Below are 13746 nucleotides of genomic sequence, written 5' to 3'. Positions count from 1 at the left end.
CTCCCAGAAGCTGCTAGTCTGAAGGAACATGCAGCGGTTTTTCGGATGCACAATGGAGGCATCAACTTGGACATGATATTCTGATGATGGGGCGCCAGCTTTCAGACATTGGATATGCTCTAAATCAAAGACCATTGATGTTGCTTAACCCATCAGTAGAATACATGGATCTAGGAAACAAGAAATAGAAATAGAAGTGTTCCCACTAAACATTATTTTCCCTGACCCGCTTGAAGAATTTTGTACTTCTTGTCTCTGCTCTTTTGGACTCTGGATTTAAAGGGGCTTGTTCTTCTTATTTTTAAAACAACTTTATTAAGGTGTATTTTACATAGTGTATAATTCACCTACTTGAAGTGTATAACTCAATGATTTTTAGTAAGGTTACCAAGTTGTACAACCATCACAATAAATCAGTTTTAAAATATTTGTATTGTCCCAATAATATCCTCATGCCCATTTACTAGTAATCTCCATTCCTACCCTCTGCTCCAGGCAACCACTAATCTTCTCTCTGTATAATTTTACCTTTTCTGGACATTTCACAGAATGGAATAATACCACATATATAGTCTCTGGCGGTTTGCTTCTTTCTCTTAGGAAAAGATTCTGAGATTTATCTATGTCATAGTATGTATCGTTAGTTTGTTACTTTTCATTGTTGAATAGTATTTTGTTATATTGGATACACCATATTTTGTTTATCCCTTCACCAATTGATGGATGTCTGGACGGTTTCCAACTTTTGGCTGTTGTGAATAACACTATAAGGAATATTAATGTACAAGTCTTTGTGTGGATATTTGTTTTCATTTCTTTTGGGGAGATGCCCAATCGCAGAATCACCAGATGATATGGTAAATCTATGCTTAACTTTTTAAGAGACTGTCAAACCATTTTCCAAAGCAACTGTACTATTTTGCATTCTTATTGGCAATGTGTAAAGATTCCCATTTCTCTACCTGCTTTCTAACATTTGTTATTCTCTGTCTTAAGCCACTCTTGGATGACTAATGATGTTGATTATGGTTTTATGTGTTTATGGGTGATTCTTTATCTTCTTTACTAAAATGTATGATTAAATATTTTGCCTTTTTTTGGACTGGGTGACTGGGTTATTTGTTTTCTTATTATTAAATTGTAAAAGTTATTTGTATATTCTGTTATATCTTTTTTTTTTTTTTTAAGTAAGCTCTATGCTTCAGCAAGGGGCTTGAATTCATGACCCTGAGATCAAGAGTTGTACGCTTTACTGACCGAGCCAGCTAGGCATCCCTTGTACATTCCAGATGCAGTCTCTTATCAGATACGTGTTTTGCAAACATTTTAGAAGCCAATCTTATTGTTTTTAAATGGTGCCTTTTGACATGCAAAGTTTTGAGTTTTCATAAGATCCAATTTATTCTTTCTCTTTTGATGGTGCTTTTAGTATCTCATGAGAAATCTTTGCCTATGTTAAGGTCTCAAAGATTTTTCGCTTGCATTTTCTTTTAAAAGTTTTATTGTTTAGCTCTTATATTTAATTCTGTGCTCCATTTTGAGTTAATTTTGGGTTATGGGATGAGCTGGGACCTAAATTGTATTTTTGCATCTGAATATCTAATTGTCCTAACACCATTTGTTTAAAAGGCTCTCCTTTCTTCAGCAGATTACCTTTGTTGAAAATCAATTGACCAGAGATACAAGGATTTGCTTCTAGAATTTCAGTTGTGTTTCATTGATCTATATATCTATCTTATGACAATACAGCACTCTTTTTTAAAAAATCAATGTATTTATTTTCAACATAACAGTATTCATTGTTTTTTCACCACACCAAGTGCTCCATGCAATCCGTGCCTTCTATAATACCCACCACCTTGTACCCCAGCCTCCCCACCCCCCCCTCCCCCCGGCACTTCAAACCCCTCAGATTGTTTTTCAGAGTCCATAGTCTCTCATGGTTCACTTCCCCTTCCAATTTCCCCCAACTCCTTTCTCCTCTCTAACTCCCCATGTCCTCCATGCTATTTGTTATGCTCCACAAATAAGTGAAACCATACGATAATTGACTCTCTCTGCTTGACTTATTTCACTCAGCATAATCTCTTCCAGTCCCGTCCATGTTGCTACAAAAGTTGGGTATTCATCCTTTCTGAAGGAGGCATAATACTCCATAGTGTATATGGACCACATCTTCCTTACCCATTCGTCCGTTGAAGGGCATCTTGGTTCTTTCCACAGTTTGGCGACCATGGCCATTGCTGCTATAAACATTGGGTACAGATGGCCCTTCTTTTCACTACATCTGTATCTTTGGGGTAAATACCCAGTAGTGCAATTGCAGGGTCATAGGAAGTTCTATTTTTAATTTCTTGAGGAATCTCCTCACTGTTCTCCAAAGAGGTTGCACCAACTTGCATTCCCACCAACAGTGTAAGAGGGTTCCCCTTTCTCCACATCCCCTCCAACACATGTTGTTTCCTGTTTTGTTAATTTTGGCCATTCTAACTAGTATAAGGTGATATCTCAATGTGGTTTTAATTTGAATCTCCCTGAGGGCTATTGATAGTGAACATTTTTTCATGTGTCTGATAGCCATTTGCATGTCTTCATTGGAGAAGTGTCTGCTCATATCTTCTGCCCATTTTTTTATATGATTGTCTGTTTTGTGTGTGTTGAGTTTGAGGAGTTCATTATAGATCCTGGATATCAACCTTTTGTCTGTACTGTCATTTGCAAATATCTTCTCCCATTCTGGTTGCCTCTTTGTTTTGTTGACTGTTTCCTTCTCTGTACAGAAGTTTATGATTTTGAGGAAGTCCCAAAAGTTTATTTTCACTTTTGTTTCCTTTGCCTTTGGAGACATATCTTGAAAGAAGTTGCTTGTGGCTGATATCGAAGAGATTACTGCCTATGTTCTCCTCTAGGATTCTGATGGATTCCTTTCTCACATTGAGGTCTTTTATCCATTTTGAGTTTATCTTTGTGTACGGTGTAAGAGAATGGTCGAGTTTCATTCTTCTACATATAGCTGTCCAGTTTTCCCAGCACCACTTATTGAAGAGCACTCTTGATAACTGTATCTTTATAGTAAGTTTTGAAATTGGGAAGTAAACACTCTCCAACTCTGTTCTTCTTTTAATAAGAATTAATTTTGGTTATTCTGGACTGTTTGCATTTCCATATAAATTTCACAATCTGCTTATAAGTTTCTGGGGACTGGGGGGAAAGACCTGTTGGACTTTTGAGAAGGATTGTGTTGCATATACAGATCAATATCAAGAGATTTACCATCTTAACAATATTGAGTCTTCTGATCAGAGAACATGGAACCTCTAGGTCCTGTTCTTTTTCTATTTCTTGTTAAAGTTAAAAGATCATTAAGGCAAAATTCATAAACATAAAAGTAACCATTTTTAAATGAACAATTCAGTGGCATTTAGTACCCCTATCTATTTTGAGACCAATATCACCCCCAAAGAAATTGTATATCCATTAAGCAGTTACTCCCCATACCCTTCTCTCCTACTTTTGGAAACCACCAATTTACTTTTATTTCTATGGATTTAACTATTGTAGATATTTCATAAAGGTGAAATCATACAATAGTGACCTTTTGTGCCTAGCTCTTTCCACTTATTATAATGTTTCTGAGGTTCAACCACATTGTAGCACATATCAATATGTCATTCCTTTTTATGGCCAAATAATATTCCATTGTATGGCTATACCATGATTTGTTTACGCATTTGTGTGTTGATGGACATTTGGAATCTTTCCAAATTTTTGGCTACTACGAATAGTGCTGCTATGAACATTTCTATGCAAGTGGGTTTCTTGGTTTTGTTTTGATTTTTGCTTTGAATCCTTGTTTCTAATTATTTAGGTTATACACCTAGGGATGGAATTGCTGGATCATGAAGTAATGCTAGGCTTAACTTTTTAAGGTAAAGAACCTTGTTCTTTTTTTTTTTTTTTAAGATTTTATTTATTTGTCAGAGAGAGAGAGAGGGAGGGAGGGAGAGAGAGAGAGAACAAGTAGGGGGAGCAGCAGGCACAGGGAGAGGGAGAAGAAGACTCCCCACTGAGCAAGGAGCCTGATGTGGGACTTGGTCCTAGGCCCCTCAGCTCATGATCTGAGCCAAAGGCAGATGTTTAACCTACTGAGCCACCTAGGCATCCCAGGAGCCTTGTTCTTAAAGGAGGAATATGTATAGTAGGGGATGAAAACCCCATTAAGCTTTAAGTTATGGCTTTTACCTAGTCATTTGGAGCTCCTAGTGCCAGAAGGCCAACAGATAAGTGATGGAGCATCCTGGCAAATATAATTGAATCCTGATAATCAGGAGAAGTTAAGGATGTTGTGACACAGTAGGGATGGGGAAGAACACATTGGTGCCTGGATGGTCCACTGAGGTGTCTCTCTGGATTCCTTTGTTTAATTTTACCACTACATAGGTAAGTGTAGCAGCCACAGCCTGAGAAGGTCACCATAGCCCACAGGGTCACCCCATCAGATATGTCCCTAGACCAGAAGAGTGCTAACCGGTAGTGAGAAGAATCTAGAATAGATGACAGAAGAAGGCGATGATGAGAATTATTTTGGCATTGAGACCAGTTGCTTTGACAGAGATTATAGGCCATCCCATTCAACTTCCACAGGAAGAGAGACAAACTAGATTCCTGATGAAGCTGTTTCTAGAATTTACTACATAAGGAAAGTGGAGTCAAATGGCATATAGTGCATGATGCACACCCCCTCTTCAGAACTGAGGAATTTGTTCCCCCAACTTGCCAGGAGAGTTGATAGTGAAATCTTTCAACTGCACAGATCTTTCTTGCCTAAGGCATCCCTCCTTCCTGGGGATAGTCCACCTCCAGTTTTTGGCTTGGGCCATAAAAGGCCCTGCCCCCTGAGAAATCCCAGTGAGATTGTCTGAGTTCCTTGTGTGACTACATCACATTTCAACTCCTCCCTCTGCTGAATCTTACTTCTTTCACGTACAGGTGGTTGATCCCTAAGGTATATCCCATTAAAGTGACCCATTCAGAGTGCGGATCTCCTTCTTAGGGTTGCAATATGATTCCGTGTAATTTGTTGGGTCATTCAAAATTGAACATTCCAATCATGCAGAAATGAGTCTGCAGCACTCTGAACTGGTTAAACAAACCATATTTAGAAGATTATATTCTTGCTGGGCCCTTGCATTTTAACAGGAATACTAACAACATGGCTACATCCAGAAGAAATCAACAAAGATGGAGAGTGCAAGAAAATATTACCTGGAGTAGAGAAAGAGGAATTGAGACTTTGGCAAACTGTCTGAGACACCCCACAAAGGTTGCCATTGGGAAAATGGAATAGAAGTTTCTGTGCTGGAGAAAAGAATAGGAGCACAAAGGTAGATTTTATAAGAAGGCAGATTTTGGCCGAAAGGTGGAAAGAGTTTTCTAAAGGATGGCCAGTCACATGTATTGGGAAGAAGTGATCCAGCTTTTTAATACAGCAGGGTGGTGATCATGGGTCAGGGATATTAGAGAGAATTTCTTCAGTGACTTGGAGACCAGGCTAAAGTCCCTCCCAAGTTTCAAATCCCATGATTTTATGTTGTGAAAAATCACAAGCTTTTCAAGGGTCTTTAATATGAAGTCTTATGGAATCTGCTCAAAGCATAAGGCAAGACTCCATTATGTAAGTTTTTCTTAAAGGCAAACACCATCTTTACCATTGCCCATCTGGAGTGGTGCTACATGAAGTAGGGGAGCTACATGATATTCCTTCAGTTTTCCTCAGCTCTAATGAGTTTGCTATTGCATTCCTTTTCATTTCATTTTATTTATTTTTTAAGACAGAGACAATTAAGGATGGTCTTTGAAGAGTTGGACTTTTATTAATAAGCATGCTTGTAGGTTTTCAGGGCTCAGAAGATAATTTATGAGCTTCTAGAATTATGTTTAGCTTGTCTTATCATAGCTTAGGAATTCAGACTTACCATTTTATTGATAACAAATCTGAGTGCCAGGAAGTTTGCACACTTGACTCAGGCCACTAAAAAGGCTATATGCCAAGGCTGGAATCTGACCTCTTACATTCTGAATGACACAACTTTTGTGCATTACCCCAAGTCATCCAAGTTCCAAGTCCTCTTGCCTTCCAGATCACTTTCTCCGTATTTTATGGATTGATTTGTGTCCCCTCCAAAAGATATGTTGAAGTCTTAAACCCCAGAATCTGTAAATGTAAGCCTCTTTTGAAATAGAGTCTTTGCAGATATAATCAAGTCAAGATGAGGTCACATTGGATCAGGCCAGGTTTTAATTTGATAACTTATAAGAAGAGGGAAACTTGGACACAAACACACACATACAGCAGGGAAATACCATGTTAAGTCGGAGGAGAGGTTGGAGTTATGCCGCCCCACTTAGGGATACCGAAGATTGCTGGCAACCACCAGAAACTAGAAAGAGGCAAAGAAAGATCTTCCCCTACAGACTTCAGAGAGAGCATGGCCCTGCCAACACCTTGATTTTGGACTTGAAGCTTTCAAAACTATGAGAGAAGTCTCTGTTATGTTAAGCCCCATGGTTTGTGGCCATTTGATACAGCAGCCCTAGGAAATGAATGTACTATATCCGGGGCACTTTTCTCAGGAAGGAAGAGGTGGAGCAAGAGGAAACACATTCGGCTCAGACATCATGAAGAACACAGACAGAAAGTCTTGAGGGGTGTGTGTATTCTGCTTCTCATTCCCTGGTCAGGAGATGAGCAAAGACCCCCCCCCCCCCCCGCCAAGGTCACCCTTAGCAAGCACACACCTGCCATCAGCCTAACATCAGATCATGCTATACTTGGGCATGTGGCTGGCAGAGCAGGGAAAGGGTGTGCTGTTAAGGACTAGCCATTTGCCTAACAACTTCACTACAAATTCAGCCAAGTATCCTGGGTACATGTAGGGAATAAAAGACAAGAGAAAAATCAGATTTCATGTGGGTGGCTGAACAGATTGTGCCTGATAACATGAGACAATTAGAGAATCAGCAAGGAGAAAGAAAGATGGGCTGTGAACCAGAGGGGAATAAAAATAGCTGCTTGGGGGGGAGGGATGATGATGATGATGGTGATGGTGGTGGTGGTGGTGGTGGTGGTGGTGATGTCAATGATAACAATCTCTCACACTTGTTACAACTTTATAGTTGGCAAAACACTTCTAATTCATGATGTCTAATTGTTGTCTAGTGAGGAAGACCATTGGGGCGGGTGGGGCAAGAGGTCCCAGGACTTGCGCTTGGCACTGACTCCCAGGTTCTGCCTCTGTCAGCGTGTGCGACAGAGCCGAGCTGACACTGGCATCACCCTCCACTGAGTCTCTGTGTCAGGAGGTAGTCATGGAAACTCACTCCCTTCCTAAGCTGATGAGGAGAGAATTAGGTAGAAAGGAGGAATCAAGTTAATTGCCTGTCATCCCCTCTCTGCTCTTTGTGTGTTGATTCAAATTAAGCTTTTTCAGTTTTCTGATGTCAGCAGATACCAAAGGATGAGAGCACAGGCCTGGGAGTCAGGACCTGCAGGAAACAGCCAGTTCTTAGAAAATCCCTGAACCCTTCTGCTTCTCTGTTTAGTTCTGACCCAAGCATTCAGGAAAACAAATTTCTTTGCCTGACTCCTAACCCCCTCTCCTGCCCCTCGATTTCTGGCCCAAACTCTCTGAACTGCCTTCATTTTAACCATCTCTGACTCTGCATCCATTTAGTCAGCCATTACCCTCCTCTTGCAGAGAAAAGAGCAAAGAATTCTAATTGAATTCTGCATTTATTGAAATTCACTGTAGCTCAGAGGGAAGTAATTAAATAAGTCAGTTAAGTAAGTCGTCTGTGATGTGTGTTGCCCACATGGAGGGAAGTGGAGGGAAGACCTAGAGGTTTTCGGCGACTGGGATCACCACTAGCTTGGTTGTCACCTGTGCAGAACAGGAAGAGGTCTCCAAAGATGAGGCCCTTTCCTTTCCCGTCCTATGATCTCTTCTCTACAGCCAGATGGAATTATTTGAGATTCCTTGCGTGCTCCTTGCTTGTTCATATCTTCAGCTCTTCAAAAGGTTTTCTCTGCCTAGAACACCCTCCGTACTTCTGAATTATGTCTTAACCCTGACAATACTTGTCTGGGAATCCTCTTTAGGGCTGAATAGAGGACTTCCCAAAACCACGAAATCCCTTTACTATAGACAAAGAGCAGGTCATCAGTGTACACACAAATTCGACCTCCCCACTGTACTACAAGCGTTGGGGGCAGGGACCCTGTCTCCTTTGATGATGTTTCCCAGCACTATACCATGCCCCGCACATGGAAGGTGGTAAATCAGTATTTACTGAATAAGCAGTTCGATGAAAGGAGTATAGAGGTTAGAGTATAGAAGAAAATATTTACTTATGATTTAGAGTTGAATGTTGGTTGTAATCTCTCTGGATTTCTATACTATTTGCATTTCACCCAAATAGTATGGCGGGCCCTGAGGCCTTTTTTTAGGGCCCAGAACAGGTTTGCCCCAAGAACTCTGCCTTGCTTCATTCAGGCCAGCGTCTCTCCTGGAACTTTTCACCACGTTGGCTCTGAAAGTAGCAAGCTGTGAGGTTAAGTGCTGGCTCATGGTGGAAACTACAGAGGCAGAGGTGGTAGAATGAAGACTCCCAGGCTGAAGGGGCTGAAGAGAGTGCTCGGAATTCTTCTAGAAGGTTCTTCCTGGACCAGAAGAAAATTCTGGGAAAGGGATGTTGTCTCAGATTAGGGATAAGAAGGCTGCTGTCTAGGGAAAAGATGCCCCTCAGTAAGGATGAAGGTGACAGGATGACTCTCTCCTTGTATCTACATGGAGTTTATAGTTTTTATAGAAGAGTTCAGTATATTGGCACTCTTATCTGTCGTTAGCCAATGGGGACAATTATTCTGGACTTCCGTTTCCTTTTATATAAATGAAGGAGAGAGTAGAACCAAATGCTCTCCAAGGTCTGTCACCTGTTTTTTTTTTTTTTTTTAAAGATTTTATTTATTTGTTTGACAGAGATCACAAGTAGGCAGAGAGGCAGGCAGAGAGGGAGAGGAGGAAGCAGGCTCCGCGCTGAGCAGAGAGCCCAATGCAGGGCTCGATCCCAGGACCCTAAGACCATGACCTGAGCCGAAGGCAGAGGCATTAACCACTGAGCCACCCAGGTGCTCCTGTCACCTGGTTTTATACAAACAGATTATGACTTTGCTGTGTGACTGTTTTAGAAGTCAAACGTAGCAGGAGAGTGAGAGCATTGCATTGGGCAGGCCGCCTCGGGAAGTTAAGGGGTGGAGATGGGTCAGGCAGGCTGAGGATCTTCCTGGGACCATGGCTCCGTTTTTTTCTCCCCGTCTTTTTCTCCCACCCATTTTCCTCTCTGGTGGAAAGCAGTGAATCCTAGCGGTTAGTTGCATGGGCTTGCGAATCAGGTAGATGTACACTTAAACCCCAGCTCTGCCCAGTTGAATGTGTGTGACCTTGGCCTGTTAGCCTGTTTCCTCACCTCCAAAACTGAGTTTATCTTCTCTTAAGGAAATCCTAAGGTTTTAATGACTTGGTGGAAAGGAAGGATACACAATATTTGCCATCCTTCTTCTTCATAAATATATTACTACTGACACTGTCTATGTTTTTATTTTTAGACATGGAATTTTATTAATTTTATTAATTTTAACCCACTATCCTACTTTTTTTCTGTTTATTTTGCATGGAAAATCCTAGGAATCATGTACTTTTACTTCTTCAGATATGTAACAGTCTTAGTCCCCAGTTCTGCTTGCCCAATAAACCCCTTGAACTAGATGGCATGAGGTACAGGAAGCTAGCAGGCACACAGAATTTTTCCACCAGACTTACAATATAAATACTATTTTAGGCAATAACATTTTAAAAATGCTGGCATTAAAAGCATTCAGGAGTAACAGGTAACTAGTCACTGGGGATATAAATTTCCTTCTTACACACTTAAGGGTTAGAGGAATAAAGATGGGGCAAAGAAGCCTTGGATTCTTTGTAAAGTTCTTGTGTACTTCAAAATTTTACCAGCATCACAGTGGACATCTGTCACACCTGTGCACTAACAGCTCTTCACAGTAAATTTATTGAAGTTCAAGATGATAACACTTCATAAATTATCCATAAATTGTATCTGGATTCTCTAGGCAATGAGAAATAGCTTCTGTAGGTGAAAAGGGAAGTGGTGAGAATATTCGAGTTCCTTCTAACTGCAATTTTGAATAACATCAACACATTATTTCTATTATGCCTTTCATTTCAGTTGTTGGAGTGGCCCTGTGCAGACTCTGCACTGGGCCTTTATGAAGACTATCCATGTAACATCTTTGGACAGCTACCCTGCCTGCTGCCCTCAGTTCTGAGGTCCTCTGACAGTCTAGGGGGAGTCCCTACTAACCTTACAGGTGAATGAAAAAACACAGAAGCAGGTGGTGGGCAAGAGCTGTCTTCTTCATTGTCATCAATCCAGAGCCTGGGAAGTGACTGGCACTTTGTAGACACTTAAGACTTAATGGGTTTAGGGTCTGAAAGTATTGGGTCTCTGTTAAGTAGGAGATGAAGATGCTTGGGTAGGAAAACCTTATAGTGTTATGAAAAACATTATCTAAGGCATGTTATGAACCATAGAGTTTAAAGTGAATCTATAGTGGGAGTGGCCACTTCCTTAACATCCTCATCCCGAATTACTCTGGAGTTGAGTCTCTGAGAATACAGGAATGGAGTCAGAGGACCTTCTTAGTGAGAGCTACTGGGCAGGGGTAGCAAGGTTTAAAAGCAAGCCCAGGTCCCAATGTGGGACAATGTCTCCCATGGGGTGAGGAATTTCCCTCATCAGCTGCAGCCAGATTCTACAGAGAATAAGGTGCCCTTATAATTCAGCATACAGCAAACAAAAGGAATGACCACAAGGGTATAGGCCCACAATTGCACAAGGTCAGCCTGTTGGTTTAAGTAGAGGCTTGAAGAAAGAGAGACTGGCTATTCTGCAATGGTTTACTGGCTGAGATTTCAAGGACCCCTGGCGAGTTGACAATTATATCTGTTCATTTTTTCCATCACTGTGATGAATCATGCCTCTGATGACAATTGTGTGTGTGTGTGTGTGTGTGTGTGTGTGTGTGTGTATAGAGTCATGTTTTACGAGCTTCTTTCTGAATTATTGCTTGTCATTCAGGGACCTCCCAACCACTTGAAGATTGCCCGGATGGAGTCAGATTTTAGCTGGGGAGGTAGAACATTCTGTTTAGGAAGAAGCAGTTGGTTAAACCTGCCACTCAGGGAGGTCCTGGCTCCGGGAGTCTTCTTCCTATCTCACGCCACAGAACACAGCACTGTCGTTCTGAGCGGGCCCTGGTCGATGGCCTCATGGCCTGTCAGCTAAGGGTGGGCACAGGGAGTCCATTCTCCTCTCCTTCAGCAAGACAGGATCTTGAGGAAGGCTTTACGGAACTCGACATTGAAGGTGGTATAGATCACGGGGTTGAGGGCACTGTTCACGTAGCCCAGCCACGTGGTGGCGCTGTAAAGCTCTGGGGACACATGGCAGGCTTGGCAGTGAGTATTGAGAACGTGGGTCAAAAAGAAGGGCAGCCAGCAGACAATGAAGGCCCCTGGGTTGCAAAAGAAGAGAGAAACTGGATCAGGGGTTTGCTTACTCCTTATGTTATAACATGAAAATGACTCACGGTTGTTTGCTTTGTGCCAGCCACCATGCTGGAATTGTACATGCCCCTTTAATTTTTACACCAACCCTATGAAGGAGGTGTGATTAGCCACCTCATTTTTCTTTCTTTCTTTTCTTTTCTTTTTGGATGAGAAAATTACATGTTTACATCTTTGATTCATCTCAGGCCTTTGTTCCTAAATCAACTTTTCTAGTTTGATATTTAGGTAGCTCTTTACTAGTCTTTTCTACTTCTCAGTTCAATTCAAATATTTATTTAATGTCTAGCCGTGCAAGACATGACCCTAGGCACTGACAGGGAAGAGGACCTTAAAGACATGACTGACGTTTCCTGCTGTTGAAATTACATCCAGGTATCCTCATGAAGTCCCTGAGACATGAGAAAGGAAGGTTTGTCAATGACAGTGAACAAGATGAATCGCCTTCACTAACTCTACATGCTATCTGTGATTTATCAACTTTTTCTCTTTAAATACATTTTCTATTTTTCTACTATAAAAATGAACCCTGATTTTGTACATTATGGAAAACTTGGTAAATACAGAAAAGTAGAAAGAAGAAAAATAACCACCCACCACTCAAAGACAATCACTTTTGACATCTTGGTGAATTAATTTTCATGTTTTTCTTTCTCTGTCTTTGAAATAATCTAGATGTTATCACACCATATGACAGCAGTTTTTTGCATCCTTATTTTTTCACTTAATATTTTAGAATAAGTAAGACTTTATTAAATATCCAATATATGCCAGACACTTTTATTGAATTATTATCTTATTTATTATTTGATTTATCCATTTTAATTTCATAGGATAGACAACAAACACAATGAATAAATGCAATTCAGTTAGGTCACATGTTCAATTTTATATCTCATAATTTCAGCCCAGGCCTTTTGAATTTTCCCAGAGTTAACATTGATACACAAACCCTTCTCAATTGTATTGCAAGCATTTATAAATATTACCACTATTGGATTTCCATTTCTGACAAATGTGTTTCCTTAGTACCCTCTGCCAGCTTCAACAAACTCAACCTAACCCAACCAAATTCAACCCAACTCAACCCAACTCAACATGATCCAAACTCACCAAGCACGATTGCCAGCATCTGGGTTGCCTTCTTCTCCCGAAGTGGCACTCCACGAGGCTGCAAGGGCCCCAGCTTTAGGGATGTCGACAACCTGCCATTACTGAGTTTTCGAACCTCTAAGCTGAGCTTGGGTGCCATGGTGGGGCTGAGGGAGTTCCGAGTCCTCCCCTCCCTCTTCAACTCTCCCCCGGCCTCTTGGAATCCGGGTCGCCCCAAGGCAGTATCTTGGCAGATGCTGTAGTAACGCTTCAGCTCCATGTGTGCCTGACTAGGGGAGAGTGGCTGTAGGTGGGACAAGAGAGGATCCTGACATTTTTGGGGACACTGTTTATCTTCTGCATGTTCCTGAAAAGGAAAGGGCATGCAAAGAAGTTAGAGGAAATCATCATTCTGTGAAACCTCTGAAGAGCACATCTGAGAATGTGGGATCATGAAAAGTTAAGGTACATGAAATCTGCTTCTGACTTCACAACTAAAAAATACCTACCAGATATAGAACATTTGAAAATCACAATGGCCCCTTGAGGAGGATAGTATAGGAGTATAGCTTGGCCTTTTTGAGTTAGAATGAGCTAGATATACAGAGGAACATGTGAAATGATGCTACTAAGATGTAAATCACAAAATCTGGAATGTGGGAAACCCTGTTAGACAAATGACTCAGTTTTTTTCAACAAATAAATGGCAACAACAACAACGATCGCATTTACCAGTTGCAAAGTATGGGTCTTATTTGAATTTCGAGTCAAATAAACTATGAAAGACTTGTAGGACAATTGGAATAATGTGAACACTGACTGGATATTTAATGATACTAGGAAGTTATTTATTTGCTTAGGGTTAGGTATTATGGTCATACATTTTATAAAGTCTTCCTTAGAGAGTCTTACAGAAATATTTTTGCTGAAATGTTATGATGTTTGAGATCTGCTT

The 13746-nt window shown here is 40.9% G+C and overlaps 1 protein-coding gene across 2 annotated transcripts in view; it reads right to left on the bottom strand.

Annotated features, from left to right (window-relative positions):
* Positions 1–11353: 11353 nt before the first annotated feature.
* DRD3 (dopamine receptor D3) overlaps positions 11354–13746 on the bottom strand; it is a 32340-nt gene continuing 29947 nt past the window's right edge. Inside the window, exons 5-7 of one of the 2 annotated variants that reach the window (XM_059164077.1) lie at positions 12960–13095; positions 12813–12860; positions 11354–11647 (exon numbers count right to left, since the gene is read on the bottom strand). In XM_059164077.1, the coding sequence (XP_059020060.1) occupies positions 11451–11647; positions 12813–12860; positions 12960–13095 (381 nt within the window). In that variant the 3' untranslated portion in view covers positions 11354–11450. Of the gene's footprint in view, positions 11648–12812; positions 13096–13746 lie in introns of both variants that reach the window. The other variant, XM_059164076.1, reaches the window with a different exon arrangement.

The sequence above is a fragment of the Mustela lutreola genome, chromosome 2 (assembly GCF_030435805.1).
Source record: "Mustela lutreola isolate mMusLut2 chromosome 2, mMusLut2.pri, whole genome shotgun sequence".
NCBI classification, from domain to species: domain Eukaryota; kingdom Metazoa; phylum Chordata; class Mammalia; order Carnivora; family Mustelidae; genus Mustela; species Mustela lutreola.
This window is presented reverse-complemented; position numbering and strand designations above follow the sequence as displayed.